The 18,579-nt window shown below is 38.9% G+C and overlaps 1 protein-coding gene across 1 annotated transcript in view; it reads right to left on the bottom strand.

Annotated features, from left to right (window-relative positions):
- Nucleotides 1-18,579, bottom strand: part of SPATS2 (spermatogenesis associated serine rich 2) — a 131,807-nt gene that overhangs the window by 1,891 nt on the left and 111,337 nt on the right. The window contains 4 exon segments of the mRNA XM_044755712.2: nucleotides 1,039-1,141; nucleotides 3,898-4,007; nucleotides 5,508-5,566; nucleotides 16,393-16,528. Coding sequence (XP_044611647.1) covers nucleotides 1,039-1,141; nucleotides 3,898-4,007; nucleotides 5,508-5,566; nucleotides 16,393-16,528 — 408 coding nt within the window.

The following is an 18,579-nucleotide window of genomic DNA, read 5'->3' as shown; positions in this document are numbered from 1 at the left end:
TGCTTTGTAAAGGAACTCTTGAGACAGGAGGATAGTTTCAGATCAGAGCAACAACACCCCCCCACCTCCACCAACTAATGGCTTCTTGGCATTTCCTTCTACCTCAACTCCCGGCTGTGGCTCCAGCAGCTGACTAAGCCTAGGAACAATAGTATGGGCCATATGTTCAGTTTCCTATGCAAAGAACATTCTGAAGCACAGACTTTACAAAGAAAGAAAAAGGTAAATAAAAAACTAACTCCTTTTAAAAAAATTTGAATGATGCAAGGTAAAAATAATCAAGATTAATTAAATATGAATGTTGGAACTAGTCTTTACAACAAATATGTATCTTCCCAAGGGTCTTTCTGCAAGAATAACCCCAAATTCAAAATACCAATCTAGCTGAAAAATATTAATATTTTCAATTCAAATTTTGTCAGAATTCAATGGTTTAAAACTACCCCCTAGATTGTTTTCTGGCTTTAAGCCTGGACCAATGCTGAGTTCACAACCACTGCCCTAGGCCCAGCATTTCACTTTTACACTGAGATAAAAAGAACAAAGCAGCAGAGCCTGGGGTTTGACTGATGTGTCATTACAAACTCCCACCTTAGAGGCACCCCCTTCCCTCCCAGCTATTTTTTAAGTACCTATTATGTGCCAGGCAAGGCAGGGATTGTTATCTCCATTTTGGAGAGGAGTAAAATGAGGTTCTGAGGGGTTAGCGTGGAAGCAAGGATTCTAACTTGGTCTGATCCTGAGCCCCAGAGAGTTCACGCTACATGCCACACACTTCTCAGCTCAACAGAGAACGATGAAAAAATATTACTGCAGATTTAGGGAGCTGGAAAAACCCATCCTCAGAGCTCAAGGCATCTGCATCCATTGACTTCTTAAGTGTCTCAGAATTACATTTCATTAAAACAAGCAAACAAACAAAAACCCAAGGGGCACTAAAGAAGACTCAGTGGAGAAGCCAAGCGACACTCCAGTCTCTAATTCGTGCGGGGTGGTCTCCTCACCATCTTCAGGGCCGAGACTCTCTCCCCATCTCACCTTGTCCGAAGGAATCAATGTTCTTCTTTAGGGTCTCCACATCACAGGTGAACCGGGCTACTCGTCCCAGATCCTCGTCATATTTGCGTTCACTAACAAAGTGCTGGAGAAAGGACAGAGAGAAGCCTCTGGGTGAGACAAGCGGCACACGTGGAATCTACAGCTTGCTGTGTACAGATGAAACACAATTATTTTCAACTGTCTTCTCTTTACTGCTTCAAAGTTTACTAAAAGACCAATATATTACCAATGCTGGGTGACTGATGAAATTCAGTCATTTTCTTAAGAGCCCAAAGATACGTCTCTTTGGGAGCTTTATGAAATGCTACACGATGGTCAAAGTCGCTTAGGTATGATCAAGAGAAACTGTAGAGAAAGGAGAGAGAATTTATAGCAGAGGGCTATCTTTCCACTATTGGCTTGGTCTCCACATTGGTCCATTTTATACAGAAGCAGAGGTAGCGAAAATGCTCATAAGTTACAACAATGATTCCATTTAAATAGATGGTTGGTGTTCTTTAATAGGAACTTCCTTAGGAAACCCACTTCATCTCTTTATAAAGTAGGATTTGTTAGTCCTTGAAATAGGAACAATTTCTTGAGATGGAAAATCATTCATGTGAAAAGTCAGCTTTGCAAATGAGAAGAGTTTACGCTGCAAGTAATTTAAGACTTTTAAGCAGACTGAGCTGAGAAGTAACCAAGCCCTGGGGTCAAAAACCAACTATATTGTAGAAATTGTGGGACTAGAAAGTAACACATCAGGAGTAAAATAAAGTGCTTCTAAGGGTCTGTTTCAATAAATAATTTCTAAGGTAGCCTGAAATCATGTTTTTAGATGAAAAGGAGATGAAAAAGAAAAGATAACGGCCTAGATATAATCTAGAAGAAGTACACTCCTCAGAGTAGTCCTCTAACTGCGGGCGGTCGGTCCAACTCTGCTCTGGATTTTCAAGGGGTGGAAACGAATGCATCAGAATCCTGGGGATGCATCTAGAAACAGTAAAAAGGGAAGGAGAAAGGAGAAATAAAATGACGCCTGGGCCTTGAAGTCTTAAAGCTTCAGAGTATATTGTGGCTTAGGAAAGCACATGAACCTCTGTAACAAGGCCTTCAGCCATGTAATATCAGTCTGAGATTAATTCCAAAACAAATTCTAGGGTTTGCTGAGCCAAAGACTTAACAGGAATGACGGAAATAAAATGATCTGGAAATAAGACATTTAAATTGCACAGCACCCACTTCAGTACACTGGAAACGCGGAGAGAAACAGATCCTTAGTCAGCCTGCAGAAATATTTCTAGCAGCTTTTCAATCACGTGGGAAGGGGAACAGATGAAGCCTGTGAAAGCCAGAATTCTCATCTAATTCCAAAGGGGTTTCCGGCTTCTTCCAGATAGGTGAATGAGGCTGACTGGCATTAATGTGAAGAAGACTTTCTAAAAAATTTAGTAATATAGTTTTAGTTAATCAGAAAATGGTCATTTAAAATTTGCATTGTTTTGCTATTTCCCCCAATAGAGTCCAATGGCGCAGGAGTAAGAGAATATAACACGACACAATCTGTGTGGAAGACTGGGTCAGAATGGTAACAAGGCTCTCTGTGAGGGCTCAGATGGTTTCCATCGATGTTTTCATTTTACAGATGCTGTTATACAGCCTCCCGAGCAAGCGTTCCTCTTAAATACGGCAATAAACGTCACGTGTCAGAAGAAGCAGAGGTCAAGGGCTCAGGAGTAGGGAAGGCCAACTCCCCTTGTTCACATAGCTCACAGTTTATAAACAATTATTGAGAATGCCAGTATCCCCAACCACTCATGAATATCCCAACCTCTCTCAGGTTCCCATGCTTAGTCTCAGAAATGCTGCTCTTTATAAGAACTTAAAATGTATGAGTGTTGAACCCAGGTAATCTTTATAAATAGATTACAATATAATCAACAACTCAAATTGCTCATTTTCTCTCTTAAAAAGTCAGAATCAATCAACCAACTATTTAAATATTTACTGAACACCTACTACGTGCCAAGGCACTGTGATGGGCACTGGAGACACAGTAGTTCCCGCCACTGTAAAATTCACAGTTTAGTGGGGAAGACAGATTAATGAAATACACATATAATTATAACTGAGCTATGAAGGCACAAAATAGGGGCACATGACAAGAAAATCAGGAAGGATGGGTAAGTCATGAGTGATTTGTGTGCTGGGAGTAGGGTGGGGGGAAGAGTGTTTTGGACAGATGGAAAGGCATGTGCTGTAGCCCTTTAGTGGGAGGGAACGGGATATATCCGTGGAAAGGAAAAGCTAGTATGGCTGGAGTATAGAGGACAAGGGGGGCATGGTGTGAAATGAAGATGGTGGCAGAGCCAGGTCATGCAAAGCCCTACAGGCTGTGTTAAGGATTATAGTCTTTATCCTAAAAGCAATGGAAAGTTTGAAGGGGGTTACTGTAGTGTGAGGAACAGGGATGAAGGGTGGGAGGGTGAGGCAGTGGCAAAGGGGATGGGTGGAATCAGGTAAGAGCTATCATTACAGAAGACCAAGCAAGAGTTTGACTGTGATGGTGGTGGTGGAGATGAACAGAAAAGGTCAGATTTGAGATTCAGTAGAAGGTCAAACGGTCAGGGTCTGTTGATAGATTTAATGTAGTAAAAGGACAAATTTCCTACGGTTTCCAGCTTGGACAACTGGAGAGATGACAGTACTACTTACTGAGAAGGGGAACCTGGAGGAGGGCCAGGTTTGGGAAGGGAAGATCATGAGTTCAATATATTAGATATGGCCATGAATTATGGAGATTTGCTACTTTAGTCCCCGAGGATAAGAAGAAAGGCAGAAAGGAGAAGGAAGTTTTACCTTGATGTCAGCTCTAAGCTCAACCAATTGCTCCTCTGACATTCGAACAGCCACATCGGTCATCTTCTTTAGAAGTTCAGCTTTCTTTTGTCGGCTGAGCAAAATTTCCACTGCAGAAGAAAAGGGAGTATGACTTTTATGTTCTGCTACATAAGATAAAGAAGAACTAGAAGCACAGGCCTTGCCGTACATATTTGGACAGCCAAAGGCTTAGCTGCCCACCCATCCAGAAAAGGAAAATACCAAAGGTCCAGTCTCCACCTTCTTGAGGGACTCTGAAGGAAGTTAAATGGTAAACACTTTATGAATCATAAAGATTCATAAATCATTGTCATTTCTCTTTCTCCTCTTCCTAGTCAAAAGAAATTTTATTTTCAAGAAGCATATAAATTAAAACAGAAACATGCACACATGGTAAAAAATTCATCTAGAAATAAATGGCTATAAAATGAAAAGTAAAATTGTCCCTGCTACTTCTGACTCTGCGGTCCCCTCCCCAGAGATTTTATCTGAACCTTCATCTTCAAAAAGAGAACACAGGTACATGAATGCACTGAAACCGTCACACTGATAAATTTCAGGATATACCACTCAATTTAAATGAAATCTCACTTCTGAAAAACAGCGGATAGCATCTCTGCCATGTATTCAACATTTCAGGTTAAAATGGATCAAAACGGAACTCAGCTCAGTGCTTCAAAGCTGCCTCTTCTGGCCCATGACCATAGACACAAATGATTTAATTGTGACTCATCGTCTCAACCTATTTCCATTCTTACCAGTTTGAGAGCAGGTTAAAAGAAACCACCTCCCTAATTACAAATCTGGCATTCAATGCAGGAAGGTAAAGGCTGCTGCTGAAAAGCCCCAAATCAATGCCACTGCACAAGTTGCAGGTGACATTCCCTTCTTTTCATATAGCTGCAAATCCTTAACCTAACCCTTAACAGAAATACAAAAACCAGATATCTGGTTCTTCCACACAAAACCCTCCTAATTACTCAAGTTAGACTCTAGTCCTCCAGAATCTATTTGAGTAAGCTTTCAAGGAACCCTAGTCATGGTACGCTGAACTCTGAATTCACTGGCTTCCCCTACTCAATAATAACAGACACTGGGTGAAGACTGTTATACAAACCAAGAAAACAAAGAAAGTTCTGAGATAGGTAACGACAGGAATGTTTACACTAAATTGTTGGCAACTTGGTGACGTCTTCTCTGATTATACCAAAGGATTTTTTTCCAAGTAGAAAAATCCCAATGGAATTGTTCAATTACTGCAGAAAAAAAACAAAATAAAACAGAACCCAGGCAACTGCAGGATGCTTTACTTTCCTAAGTTGATGCTGTGGTGGCAGATACCATGATGCAGTCTCTTAGACACTGAAATCTACATCCAAAATATTAAAATTTGGAAATATTTAAAAAACAGCCTCTTATAAAGTTGTTTTGCCTGAAAGGATTCATATGCGAGTAAGGTACAACCGCTCAAGACTGTTTAACTAAATATATAAACTCTTATTGTGGCATTTACATTGAGCTTTTGTCAAGGGAGCGGAGAGAGAGATACCCACTAACCAGTAATAGCTTTGATTAAAGATCATTCTTACTTGCTTCAGCTTTCACTTTGTCCATTTCGGCAAGCAACGCCACTTCTCGATCCATTAAACTACGAAGGGATGACAAGGGGAAAAAGGTTTGATCAGAAACTCAAACAGAGAAACAGCACATTGTTAAAAGTGGAGAAAGACTTATGAGTTTGTTCACTAAAAGCATACTATAAAGTAATCATTGTATAGACCACATGAAAATTCTGATGTCTCATCCTCAGCAAAGAATATTTTAAGGATTCCAATAAATTAAATAGACCTAATCCCTTTTATTTCTCTTTATTAGTCCAAGAGTTAAGAACCATTAGATGGCAGTAGCAAGCTGCAAAAATGTTTCTTACTGAATTGTGCTAAAGCAAAAGTCCTTGTGAAAATGACGTATTTCCACATATGTACTCACATATTTTTAACTTTATATTTTGGCCCATAAAATTGGACAGCTTTGCTTCTAAGGAACGTACCAGGTAATACCTCTGCTAGGGCATGGTAAATTTATCTCTGATTAGGATTTGTAGATGCTCAACATTTTACCACAGTTGCAACCAAGTCCACTAGCACTTTAGTCTTTAGAATACAGAGTAGTCAAAAGACATACATACATTGTGCTGATTTCAGGTAAACATTTAATAGTAATCCAGAAAAGATGGAGTCAATGGTTTCTGGTAGGCTTTTTACAGAAAAAGAACATTAAATGAGCAATTAGAATTTTCTCCATTGCAAATGTACATGGTTTACAGGCACCTTGTAAAAGAGCCCACCATCTTCAACGCATAAAGACATAGTAGGCTGTCCTAGTATTCAACCTCTGGATGCAAATAATTTTCCTTACCATATCAGTTTTGCTTAGTGGTGGCAAAAAAAAAGTCTAAAATTTTAATACCTGCATGAACATGAAATGTTCTACCTCTCTTCAAATTTGGAATTCATCGTAATTTCTCCTTTTGAATGTAATTACAGGGAATGTAATTACAGAGTTAATAAAAGCTCTACACGTTTCCGATTGTAAAACCAATAATATATACATACATGTATATGTATACACACACACACACACACATATACGCACACGTTATACTAATTCAATTTAGCTCAACGTGTAGTTATGTTAGCACAAAGTAGTTAATATGGAGACTGCAGTGAGATACACAAAAAAGTATACGGCAAGGTCATTTCCTCAAGGAGCAAAATCCTTTATAGTGAAGTGCCAGAGAACACAGGTTTGATAATCATTATGCATGATGTTAATAAACAGACTTTTAACAAAACAAATTTCTTCGACATACTAATCCAAAAGCACCAGACTAGAGAGAAGATACAACTATGGTGGGGTAGCAATACTTTGCTAAGAAAGCATTTTCCCAAACCTTGGCAATATTTTGCTCCAAGAACTCTAGCAGCATTTGTAACACCTAAAAGGCAAAACAAAAGCACAACTGAGATGGGAGCTGCCAGCCTCGAATCTGACATTACCTTTCTCTTCTGCTGCTGAATCACCTTAAGCTGCAGACACTGTGTCCACCAGATGACAAATGTGTCTCTGACAAAGCTTGAAAAATACTTATTAAAAAATTTCAGTAAACAAGTAAGCTTTCTGCAGCTTACAATATTATGAAAAAGTAGAATGTCACATGACACTGTTAGCAAGGGAAAAAAGTCCTGCACCATCGCAACCAGACTTTTTTGTGGCAGTATGAGCTGGTACACTGTGATGGCACTTTTTTTCCCCTGGGAGAACAACCAGGACAATTTAAATAAACTTTGTTTCTTTAACGACTCATGGGCGATCGTAAGAAATTCACAGGGTAGTGCATGGACAACCATTCAACTAGCCCATTTAAAAAAAAATGGTTTACATTTTCATGCCCAAAACACTGAAAAGCAGTAAGCACTTTCATTTCTTTTTGTTGTTTGTCATGTTGCCATCTCTTGATAACATCTATTGAAAGATCTGTGATGCTAGCCAAGCATTAACCAGAATCTACTGATTAACTGAGGCTATTGGGACATTTTCTCAGAGAAAAGCTTGATGAATATTTGCAACTTTACATTATAAAATACAAAAATGAATAAATGTTACAATATATGTCATTTAAGCGCTTGACAATTAGCTTTTTTTGTGTGTGTGTGGTGAGGAAGATTGGCCCTCAGCTAACATTTGTGCCAGTCTTCCTCTATTTTACGTGGGATGCTGCTACAGCATGGCTAGACCAGTGGTGCCAGGTTGGTGTCTTGAACTGAACCTGTGAACCCTGGACTGCTTCAGTGGAGCCCAGACTTAACCACTACTTAACCACTACACAGCCACCACCAGGTGGACAATTGGCTTTTACGATTGTAATGTAAGTGCCTGACATTAAGCTCTTGATTGCTGAAGCATCCATTTCCAAGACACTCATCTTGAATAAAGAGACTGCCAGCTATATCACTAGATACAGAGCCAGGACACCCTGTCCTTGAAGTTTCCCTTTTAGAAAGCCCTGGGTGACCTAGACAACTGACTGCGGGAGTGATCCTACTTTACCCTTCCCATACTTTAATCCTCGCTCTTCTGTTTTAAAGTCATCAATAAAGAGTGGACCTGTGAAACCCCAGGCACCCCACCCTTGACTGCAATAAAAACAGAATCCCAGGTCTGCACTCTCCTTAAGCAAATCTTGCTATGTGGCCCCGGGTGTGCTGTGTACCCTCCTGGACCTGTGAGTAATAAACTTTGTGTTTTTCAAAGTTCCCAGATGATGGTTGCTGAGGTGCATCTTACAATTCTAAGAACCACGAGGGCTTTTCCAGCCACAACACTGGCTCATGTAGGGGTCACCATAAGGAGCACAGGGCCCAGGTGAGTGCCCCCAGGCATTCCTATCTGGCAGCATCACTACTGATAGGCTGAGACCAACATAAACAATATAATAATAACTTTATTAGAAGTACATGACACAGTACATCATGTATTACAGATGTGTAGAAGAATGACCGTATTTTTAGGTCATTAATGCTAAAGCATTTAAGGGTGATGTGTCATGATGTCTGAAACTTCCAAATGGTTCTACTCACAAACATACACAGAGGAAATACAATGATCATTGTACTATCCTCTCAACTTTCCTGTATTTTTGAAAGTTTTCATAATAAAAAGTTGTAGAAATATGTGTATCACAAAATAAATAGAGAGGGTGGGAAGAGTTAAAAACTGGAAAGTAGGCTAAGCACTAAGATAAATAGTAGAGGCATGTTTTACAATTAAAAACAATAATTTACTGTAATACAACTTTCTAACAATGAAGAAACTTAAGCTAAATTTCCCATCTGTTCCTAATCTAAATGGTGGTCCCAGTATGGATCTGTGGTCAAGATATTCAAAAGTAGCTGTGGTCTGAGGTAAAAGTTTTTTGTTTTTTGTTTTTTAAGATTTTATTTTTCCTTTTTCTCCCAAAGCCCCCCGGTACATAGTTGTGTATTTTTAGTTGTGGGTCCTTCTAGTTGTGGCATGTGGGATGCCGCCTCAGCATGGCTTGATGAGCGGTGCCATGTCCACACCCAGGATTTGAACCGGTGAAACCCTGGGCCGTCGAAGCAGAGCACGCGAACTGAACCAGACATGGGGCTGGCCCCGGGGTAAAAGTTTTTAGATGCCATAACTGCAAGCAATGACTCCTCTCAGAGAGGCATGAAAGCCTCATTCAGACTGTCAGACTTTCTGTTACCTTGCTCACTCCAATACATAAGGGTGCTAAGCTTGCAACTGTTCTCAAGGCTTTCCTGAATGGAAATATACCATAATGAGAATCAGATACACTGGATTCTGACACTGTGAATGAAATTCAGCTAAATACTGTTGGGATCCTGGTTAGAAAGACACTAGGTCTTATTAAGCCTGGACCTTATACAGTACAGAGAATTTCCATATCCTTTCTACAATCATGACAATGGTTTTAGACAACCTGTCACTGTTACTAAGGAAAAAGACTGGTAAATGTCTGAATGTTCTGTATTTCCTTTCCTCCTTACCAAGACCTTTTACCATCTCCCCATTTGCTCAACTTATTCTAAAGCTTTTGTGTAATTTAGTCACTCAGAATAGTTGTTCCTGTAGCGTTAGCATTCATATCTCTAAGATATTATGTATCTATCATTTGAAGAAAGCGCTTTGATTTTTAACATGTAGCTTACTGATTCTAGCTATTGCCTTCCGTAATTCTTTGGTACCAAAAAATTGTTAACTATCATTTATTCATGGTTGTTGCACGTGAAAACAATGTTATAATGGAAACACAACTCTAGCAATCCCATAGTTAATTATTTCAAGGGGTAATACTCTAAACCATTCAATAATGTTCTTAGAAAACATTTGTACTTGATTTCATTTGCCGAAAACCTACAACCTATTTATTCTAATTCCACTAGCCAATCAAAGCAGAAATCCTAGCAAAGCCAATGCAAACACCTTTATTTCTCTGGAAATATTTCCCTCTTCTCATATAAAATAAGCAAGAAAAGAGAATTGTCAATAGTTATGTGTTTTGTTTTGTTTTTGCTGAGGAAGATTTGCCCTGAGCTAACATCTACTGCCAATCTTCCTCTTTTTGCTGAGGAAGACTCGCCCTGAGCTAACATCTATGCCAATCTTCCTCTATTTCGTATGTGGGTCATTGCCACAGCACGGCCACTGACGAGTGGTGTAGGCCCACACCTGGGAACTGAACCTGGGCTGCCAAAGTGGAGCATGCCAAACCTAAACACTAGGCCACAGGGCCAGCCCCTGTCAATAGTTTTTATTAGCAGAGAATTAATGATGCTCCATGTGTTTTGTAAAACTCCATACTCATGGCACTGGCCTTACTGGAGTATGGAACAGATACCTGGGCTCAAAACAAAACCAAAAAACACCAGTTAGGCAGCCAGGTCATCATGTTGAGCTGAACAACTAGGGTAAAACGAATTGAAAGAACTAGCTTAATATATCAAATTTGGATCTTATGAAAATTTGATGGGCTCCTCTTTGTCAGGGGTCCTTTACAAAGCACATGGATGCGTGACTTCTACTTTAAGAGTCTGGAGTAGCTTTTAAGAAGCTAGAATGTGAATATAGGCTGCTTTGTGAGACAGGCCCTCAATGGATAACCTTTTCTTCTGCTCTTCTCCAGTGGCCAAAGTTTCTCAATTCTGAAGTAATGCTAGAGGCCATCTGATTCGATATTTTACAATAAATTTAGGAAAAAAGAACCAGAAGCAATCTAGATCACCAAGGAATTTATTGCTCAAGTTTCTAGGTGGTAAGGAAAAATGGTTGGAGTGTTAAGCCACATGGTGAACGGCTGACTAGATCCTCCTCTGAAAATGTGATTTGTTTTTTTGAATCCTCTTTCTGGAATTATGATAGCAATGTCAAAAAGGAGACATGTGTGAACCAGGAAGGCAAAGATTGAAGAATAAAGGCAACCAGACATCCCTGGTAAGACACACAAAAAGGAAGCATGACATAGTGGAAGAGAATCACTTAATACCACGTATGACTTTGGGCAAACTACTTTTTCCTATGCCCATCTTTTTTATCATTTATAAAATGAATATAACACTACAAGTGATATTGTTATATAAATTAGAGATACTATGCATAAAAGCTTCTCACATACAATAGTAGCTTAATAAATGGCAGCAGCAATTGCAATTATTATTCTAATTTCTGTACTCATCTTGATCCCTCAGTTTCAGTACAATAGCCTGTAGCAAAATGCCTTCATAGTAACTCTGGCAAATCATTATACATTCCAGATCCATTGTCTAGAAATTCTTTTTTAAAAAGACTGACACCTGAGTTAACAACTGTTGCCAATCTTTTTTTTTTCTTTCCGCTTTTTCTCCCCAAATCCCCCCAGTACATAGTTGTATATTTTAGTTGTGAGTCCTTGTAGTTGTGGCATGTGGGATGCTGCCTCAGTGTGGCCTGATGAGTGGTGCCATGTCCGCGCCCAGGATCTGAATTGGCAAAACCCTGGGTCACCAAAGGGAAGCGTGCAAACTTAACCACTGGGCCAAGGGGCTGGCCGCTAAAAATTCTCAGATAATCACGTGCACACACACAAACAGCGGAGGCAGTTCCACAGAGGTGACTCAAACATAACTTTAAGTGAAAATAATGCATTAAAAAATTACACTCTCACTATGATTATTACAACCAGTAAGATTATGCATGCATATAGATAAAGGACACAAGGGAACACAGAAAACAAAAAATTAATTATGTGTTAAAATGGTAGAGTTATATGACATTTATTTTGATTTTTAAAAAACTGTTGTTATAATTTTGGGAACTATAGTAAAAACAAGAGGGAATAATGGAACCTTTGAAAAAAGAAAAACAAAATTCAGATTCCTTCATCAAATGCTCTCATTCTACCTCAGTCTCTGACTTCACCCCTCACTGCCTTCAACTACTGTCCCTTAGCCTTAGCTACACTGTGCAGGATCCCTCCCTTTATGCCCTTTCTATGCCTTTGCTTATCTCGTATCTCCTAAATGCAGTATTCTATCCTCATCCTTTCTGCCAATGTAAATTCCATGCTTCTTTCAAGGCTTGACAATGATTCACATCCTCCGAGAAATCTTTTCTAATCGACCCCACTCCATGGAAACTTTCCTTTAATCTTCATACCCTTCCCCCAACTAAGATGTAACCTGAAGAATATCTGCATCACAAGTCACTGCAAGCTGTGACTTAAGAAGAATAGTCCAGGACCTTCTGAGTTACAAAATCAAAAGAACATTGAATATTTGGATGAAATATTCCTTCTTGTAGCTTTATTTTATTGAAATAAAAAAATACTTATAAAGGCTTTCATAGGCTCAGTCAAACTCCTGGTCCTCCTCATTCTAACCCTGTTCCATAACAACTAAATTCTTTATTCCCTAAATTCTCCTACAGTGGGGTTTCTGTTACATAGCCTTTAAGCTGAGGAGGAAATAATACATGTGACATGTATCAAGAGTCTCTAGCCTTCTTCCCAAGCTTTAGCTGGGAAGTGAGGCATCATGATGGATGGGATGAAGGTCATAGGTTACTGAGAGTCAGGATACAAAGACTCGGATACTGAGCCTGCAACTTACCATGTCATGTTAGGTAAGTCGCTTAACCTAAGACTCAAATCCCTTTTAATAGTAAAGTAGAATTAAAAACTCCTACTTCATAGGACAGAAATATCGATAAAGAAATCAGATAATATGCTTGAACATGTTTGGTAAACTGTAAAGTAATCTTCCTATGTTATTAGCTGTTTTCACAGATGGTTCAAGAGTAAAATTTTTAAATCAAAGAACAGTGAGAACCACGGAGGTAAGTACTAGTAGAAATAAGATATTAATGTACTAAGCATGTAAAAACTGAAGAATAATTTAACACTATGGAGTGTTATGTACATTTTTGATAACACATTATTATATTAGCCCATCCCTTTCTTTCTATGCTTTTTAGACATTTTTGAAAGTGCTTTGGTTCACAAAATTATTCCTAAATTTTCAGCATCTCTATATGGACTTTAAGGATCTAAAAGCCTTTGCTAAGACTACTGGTAGCTTAATATAAGAAGAAAAGAGAAGCTCAAATAAAAGGAAGTAATTTTTCTAAGGTCAATCAGGAATCAGCTATGAAAAATTTCAAAATCTTAAGCACAGACTTACATTGACTTTATGTGTTATAGAATCTCAAATTTCTTACATCTTAATAAGTACCTTTTGACTTTCAATAAAATAGAAAATTTTATTTAAAAGGCAAGCTGAGTATGTATCCTGTTGGCATTTTTCACCAATACGTTTTATGACAAGTGTTCAAAGTAGATTATACACTCCAGCTTCATGTTCCACTCCAGATCCTGCTCCTTAATAGCTTTAAACTTAAGTCAACTAATAGCTCCAACAATGCAAGTCAGACAAATTTTATTAATTAACGAGTAAAGTAAACTTGGGTCTAGAGATGATTATTACTAGATCACCAATAAGAGCAGATTTTAAGTTTTATCACTGGAAAGCCTCTGCCTTTACCTTCCCACAGGTATGTGTCAGCTTTCATTTGGCCTCAAAGTGAAAGCAGTTATCTAAGTAGTCCCCCGAGTTCCCCGTCTGGGGTAATGAAACCTTACTGTTGCAAATTTGTTAGAACCTTTCGTTTTTCCTTTATACTATAACCAACACAAAAAAATGGGTTCCTAAGTGACATTAACCCCAAGCTCTAGTTCAGTGCCAAACGGAGTTAGCTCACCTGCCAATTATATCTTGAAGTAGTAACTCCAAGGGGCAATGAAATAAAGCTGTTTAAAAACCCAATCAGCCAGAGAATAGGGTTTTACACCAACAGGAAAGGGCAGGTGATCTCTTTCCTCAAGTAAAATTGACCTGGTTGCTATGCCTGCTGATCAGTCCTAAACACACAGCTCCCAGGCAGGAAACCACTTCATTTGTCATTTATTAAAGGAGTTGCCCTGTGGCTGGGTGCCAAGTCAACAGGAACTCACAAATCTCTCTCCCGGAACTAAGTTTCCTGGTTCAGACTGGCTCTGGATGGAATCAGATCCTGTGGCTAAGTAATCAGTAAGCTAAACAGTTACAGAGACCAGAGGCTTATCAAGGCAAAGTCGTGATGACCTACTCTAGCTCTTTACTCTTTTCCAAATGAGTCAACAGTATCTGATATGATAATAATCCAGGGCAAAGGGCATGGACTTCCACCCAGAGGTTCAGAAAGAGGAGAAATCGGTTACCTAGAAAAATTTCCAGAAGTTAGAGCTTATTTTAAGGTGAGTTTGAGAGAATTGGTTGGATTTAAATAAATACAAAGATACAGGAGAGCATATTTAAGGCTGGGAAAGTGGCATTAACTAGCATATGGAAAAGGAAATCTGAATGTTAAGTTTTGAGTCAAGTAATCTGGCTGGAGCAAAATGTATGTAAGAAAAACAGAAGATGTGACATTAAGCTTCTAGCTATAAAACCTGAAAAGGGAAACTCAAGATTCAGGACAAAGCATGGGTAGACTAGCAGATGAATTATCTATCCTGAAAGTACTTCTGGTTGTGATGATTTACTGGACCATTCTACACTTTGCAAATGATAAAAGTAGGAGTCAGCCACTTTTTGGAGGCTTTCTTCTACATCTTTGTTAATTCACTCCCTCTTCATCCCACAGTACAGGAGGACCGAGGCTACCCACACTTCCTCTTTCTCTTGTCTGCTGGGGCATGAAGTCACCAGACTAAGTTTACAGAGACACGGATGAATACGACCAAAGAGAACAGTCCATAGACAGGCAAGAAAATGGATGGTTGGGAGGAAGAGTGGTGTAGGTTCTCTCTATTCATGATGAAAAATAAAAATGGCAAGTAATAGGATATATTGGAGTATATGAGGAAGCCATTTTGTGTAAACCTAATTCGGCCTGACCTTGTCTTTCCAAAAGGGCCTGACCGTGGCTGTGGCCGTGGCCGTTGAGCATGCATTGTATATCTGCTTTAGAGATTCCCCATGGCAAGAACAACAGCCCTTGAGATAAAGGTGCAACTTCTCTTCCCCTCCCAACATTGGCATTTCTTTAAGGATTAAGCGTCCTTCCTTGGGCTAGGAACTGATCGCTTGTGGCACCCCACGTATGACCACCCAGCTCAAGACAACAGATTTGCCTCCTGCTACGCCCTCGAGATAGCAGACCACTACCTGCTGTGCCCACCAAGTGTGGTGCTGACAGGGCAATCTTGTGACTATTGTGGGAGGGACATTTCAATCATATGTGAAACACCCTCTTTGAGGGTATATAACTACCCTGTGTACCCCCACTTCTTTGGAGTGCTCTGTCCCTTTGTGAAAAGATTCTCCCGGGTTATAATCCTCAGATTTCAGCTCAGAATAAACTCACCCAAATTTTCATTTATAGATTGTGGTTATTTTCGTCGACAATGAACACTTCCTCTCATTTTTCAGGCCAGGCTAGTCTTACAAATAAGTGGAGTGGACAGTCCTAAATCCATAAACATCAACCTAGCTGCTTGTCTGCCCACCATTTTATTTAATTTGGTCCTTAGAGCTCTTCTATTTTCAAAAAAGTCCCTTATCAAATGCAAATACCTGCCAGAAAGGAGTTATGGTTTAAATATTAGTTAACACTTTCATATCTAATGGTTAAAATGCTTACATGCTCTAGAAAATATACTTCTCCCCCCAAAAGTTTCTATAATCAAATACATTTAAGAAACAGCATAGCATAGCTCCTTCTTCTAGATTTACAAGGCATATTAGCATTGAAAAGGCACTGAGAAGGCTAGTAGTAAAATTTTTTTAAAAGGTATTTTCATACCTCTTTAACTACCGAACCCTATTTCTTCTATGGAACCCATATTAACATATTTTAAGACATGAGTGTTCTTTAGAACACAGTTCAAAAAACACAAAATTAAAACAAATCAATGTTTAGTAATAGGGCACAGAAGGGACCATTAGGGCGGGGTGCATTAGGAAGGATAAAAGGAGGTAGGAAAGCAAAGACAGATCTTTTCTACTTTATAACTGGGTTCAAAAACAGCATGCCATTGATTACAGGTTCCTGGTTTAAAACATAGACCCTAAAGAAATAATGTATGATCTACTCTATAATTATTTGTCCATTTCCAAACAATACTAACCTCAGGCCCATTTCTGGAGCATTATGATTCTCTGTGCTACTCATTCCCACACTGTGTCCAAAAGAATATACCTTAGGATTTTTAGCTAAATATACCACAGGATCTTTAAGTCTCTCCCCACTATGTAGAGTAGTTAAGAGTCAGGAATTAAAGAACTTGGTGAATGGCTGACCATCTTTATAAATGATCCTTTTTGTGCTACTGATATCAAATGCAACTTAACTTACCAGTTCTGCAATTCAGCAAAAGCTTGTTTCATTTTCTTAATGGAAGTATCCATCTCTTCTTTAACTACGACTCGATACCGTGCAAGAGACACTGTGCAACGCTGGAGGTCTTTCACAGATTTTTCAATATTGGAACCTTGGGAAAAAACCCAAGGATTAATTAAAAAAAAAGGGAACATAGGTAACTTGAAAGTTGGATCTGAACATTTAAGCGTGTAAAGTAACAAATGTTGTGCAGACTAAGAATGTTTCCTAAACGGCCACCCTCCTCAACAAAAAACTCATGTTTTCATAGATTTAAAAAAAAATAAGTATCCTGGCTAATATGGAGTAATAGGAATTGGATTTGCCCTCCTGTCTTAAACAACTAAACACACACACACAGACAAAATACATAAAACAATAGTTTTCAAACAATGGACAATAGGCAGTACTTTCCCCCTCAGAAAACAGAAACAAAAGAAGTGAGGCCCAGGATTGCCCCAACTTACTGCCACAAGAGTTTCCAGGCTACAATGTAAGGAGAAGTCCTAAACTGAGCCTGGCGGTCTCCCTGAACTGAAGGGGCAGAGCTGGGAATTTGGAGAGGACAAGGTGGCTAAAATTCTCAGGGCAGAATATGGAGAGGAGAGAGCTACACAGAGAGGAGAGAGTTGTACAGAGATCTTCAGAGGATTCTCAGTGCACAGCTATGAGGAGACTACCCGAGACAGTAAAAGACACACTGGAAAGGAGCAGGGGGAACAACTCCTAGAGCTCCCCCAGGCCAGGAGTATTTAATGTTCCCGCCAGCCAGAGCGGGGCAGCAGGCGCAGCGCTTGGAAGGGTGCTGCCTCGGTCATGAGGCAGAATTAGCTCTAGACGAAAGGCTGCTCCAGTTCTACCTACGAAGCTTAACAGCAGCCTCAAACTACGTCCAAGTAAGAGTCTCAGAACAAATCACAAGGACATTTAACAAAATACAAAAATATCTAGAAATCAACAGAGCAAAACTCACAGTATCTGGCATCCAATAAAAAAATTACTAGGCATACAAAGAAGCAGAAAAATATGTCCAATAATGGAGAGAAAAATCAATTAACAGAAGCAGATGCAGAAATGACACAGATGTAAAATCAAGTAGATAAGGACATCAAAACAGCTAATATAATCAGATACTTCATATGTTCAAGAAGGGAGAGGAAAGCATAAGCACATTAAGGAGAGACATGGAAGATATTTTAAAAGACCCCAAGCGAACCTCTTGAGATAAAAAACAATGTCTGAGATGAAAAATGCACCGGATGGGATTAGCAGCAGATTAGAAACTGCTAAAAAAAAGATTAATGAATTTGAAGAAAGCAATTTTAGCAACTATTCAAAACTAAATGATACACAGAGAAAAAAAGACCAAAAAAAAAAAAAAAAACAAACTATTTGAATAGGTACCAAATTTTCAAAACTCTCTAAACGACAGCATTTAGTAGAACATAATTCACCATGCAGATATTACAGAGTTGATAAAGCTCTCTATCTGTAGCATAGTTTGAAGCATCATATGTGGGTAACCCAACTTTGTAGATAAAGATGAAATACATTTACCTACCCAACACATTTCAACCGTTTCCAAGAATTCTATTAACCTTTCTATATTCACCAATGTCAAAGTTACATATACAATTGATAGCTGCAACCATGGGTCTAAAAAGTATATAATGTGCCAAGATACAAATTTTCAATTTTTTATTTAACTTCTTCCTCATCTCAACTTGATTTCTTTTAAAATCTACCTAAAAGCTTTCAAGCCTTGTGCTTTTATTTTTGCTTGCCTGAATATTCTCAGACTTACTCTTCTGCACCAAGCTGAGGGTTTAATGCTAGAAAGATGAAAAAGGAGAGCTTCATTAATTAAATTTAGCTCATGTGGAATAAATAACTCAATAAAGAGCAACAGGTTACAAGTGTCTTTTACATTTCTATGTTTCATTTGTTTAGTGGAGTGGACCACCATGCCTAGATGTATGACACTCAGAGGGGCTATTATCTCTATTATTTAAATGATTTTTTTTTAAGATTTTTAAAAATTTTTCCTTTTTCTCCCCAAAGCCCCCCGGTACATAGTTGCATACTTTTAGTTGTGGGTCCTTCTAGTTGTGGCATGTGGGACGCCACCTCAGCATGGCTTGATGAGCGGTGCCATGTCTGTGC

The sequence above is a fragment of the Equus asinus genome, chromosome 22 (assembly GCF_041296235.1).
Source record: "Equus asinus isolate D_3611 breed Donkey chromosome 22, EquAss-T2T_v2, whole genome shotgun sequence".
NCBI lineage: Eukaryota > Metazoa > Chordata > Mammalia > Perissodactyla > Equidae > Equus > Equus asinus.
The sequence above is the reverse complement of the archived record's forward strand: the minus strand, read 5'-3'. Positions and strand labels throughout refer to the sequence as shown.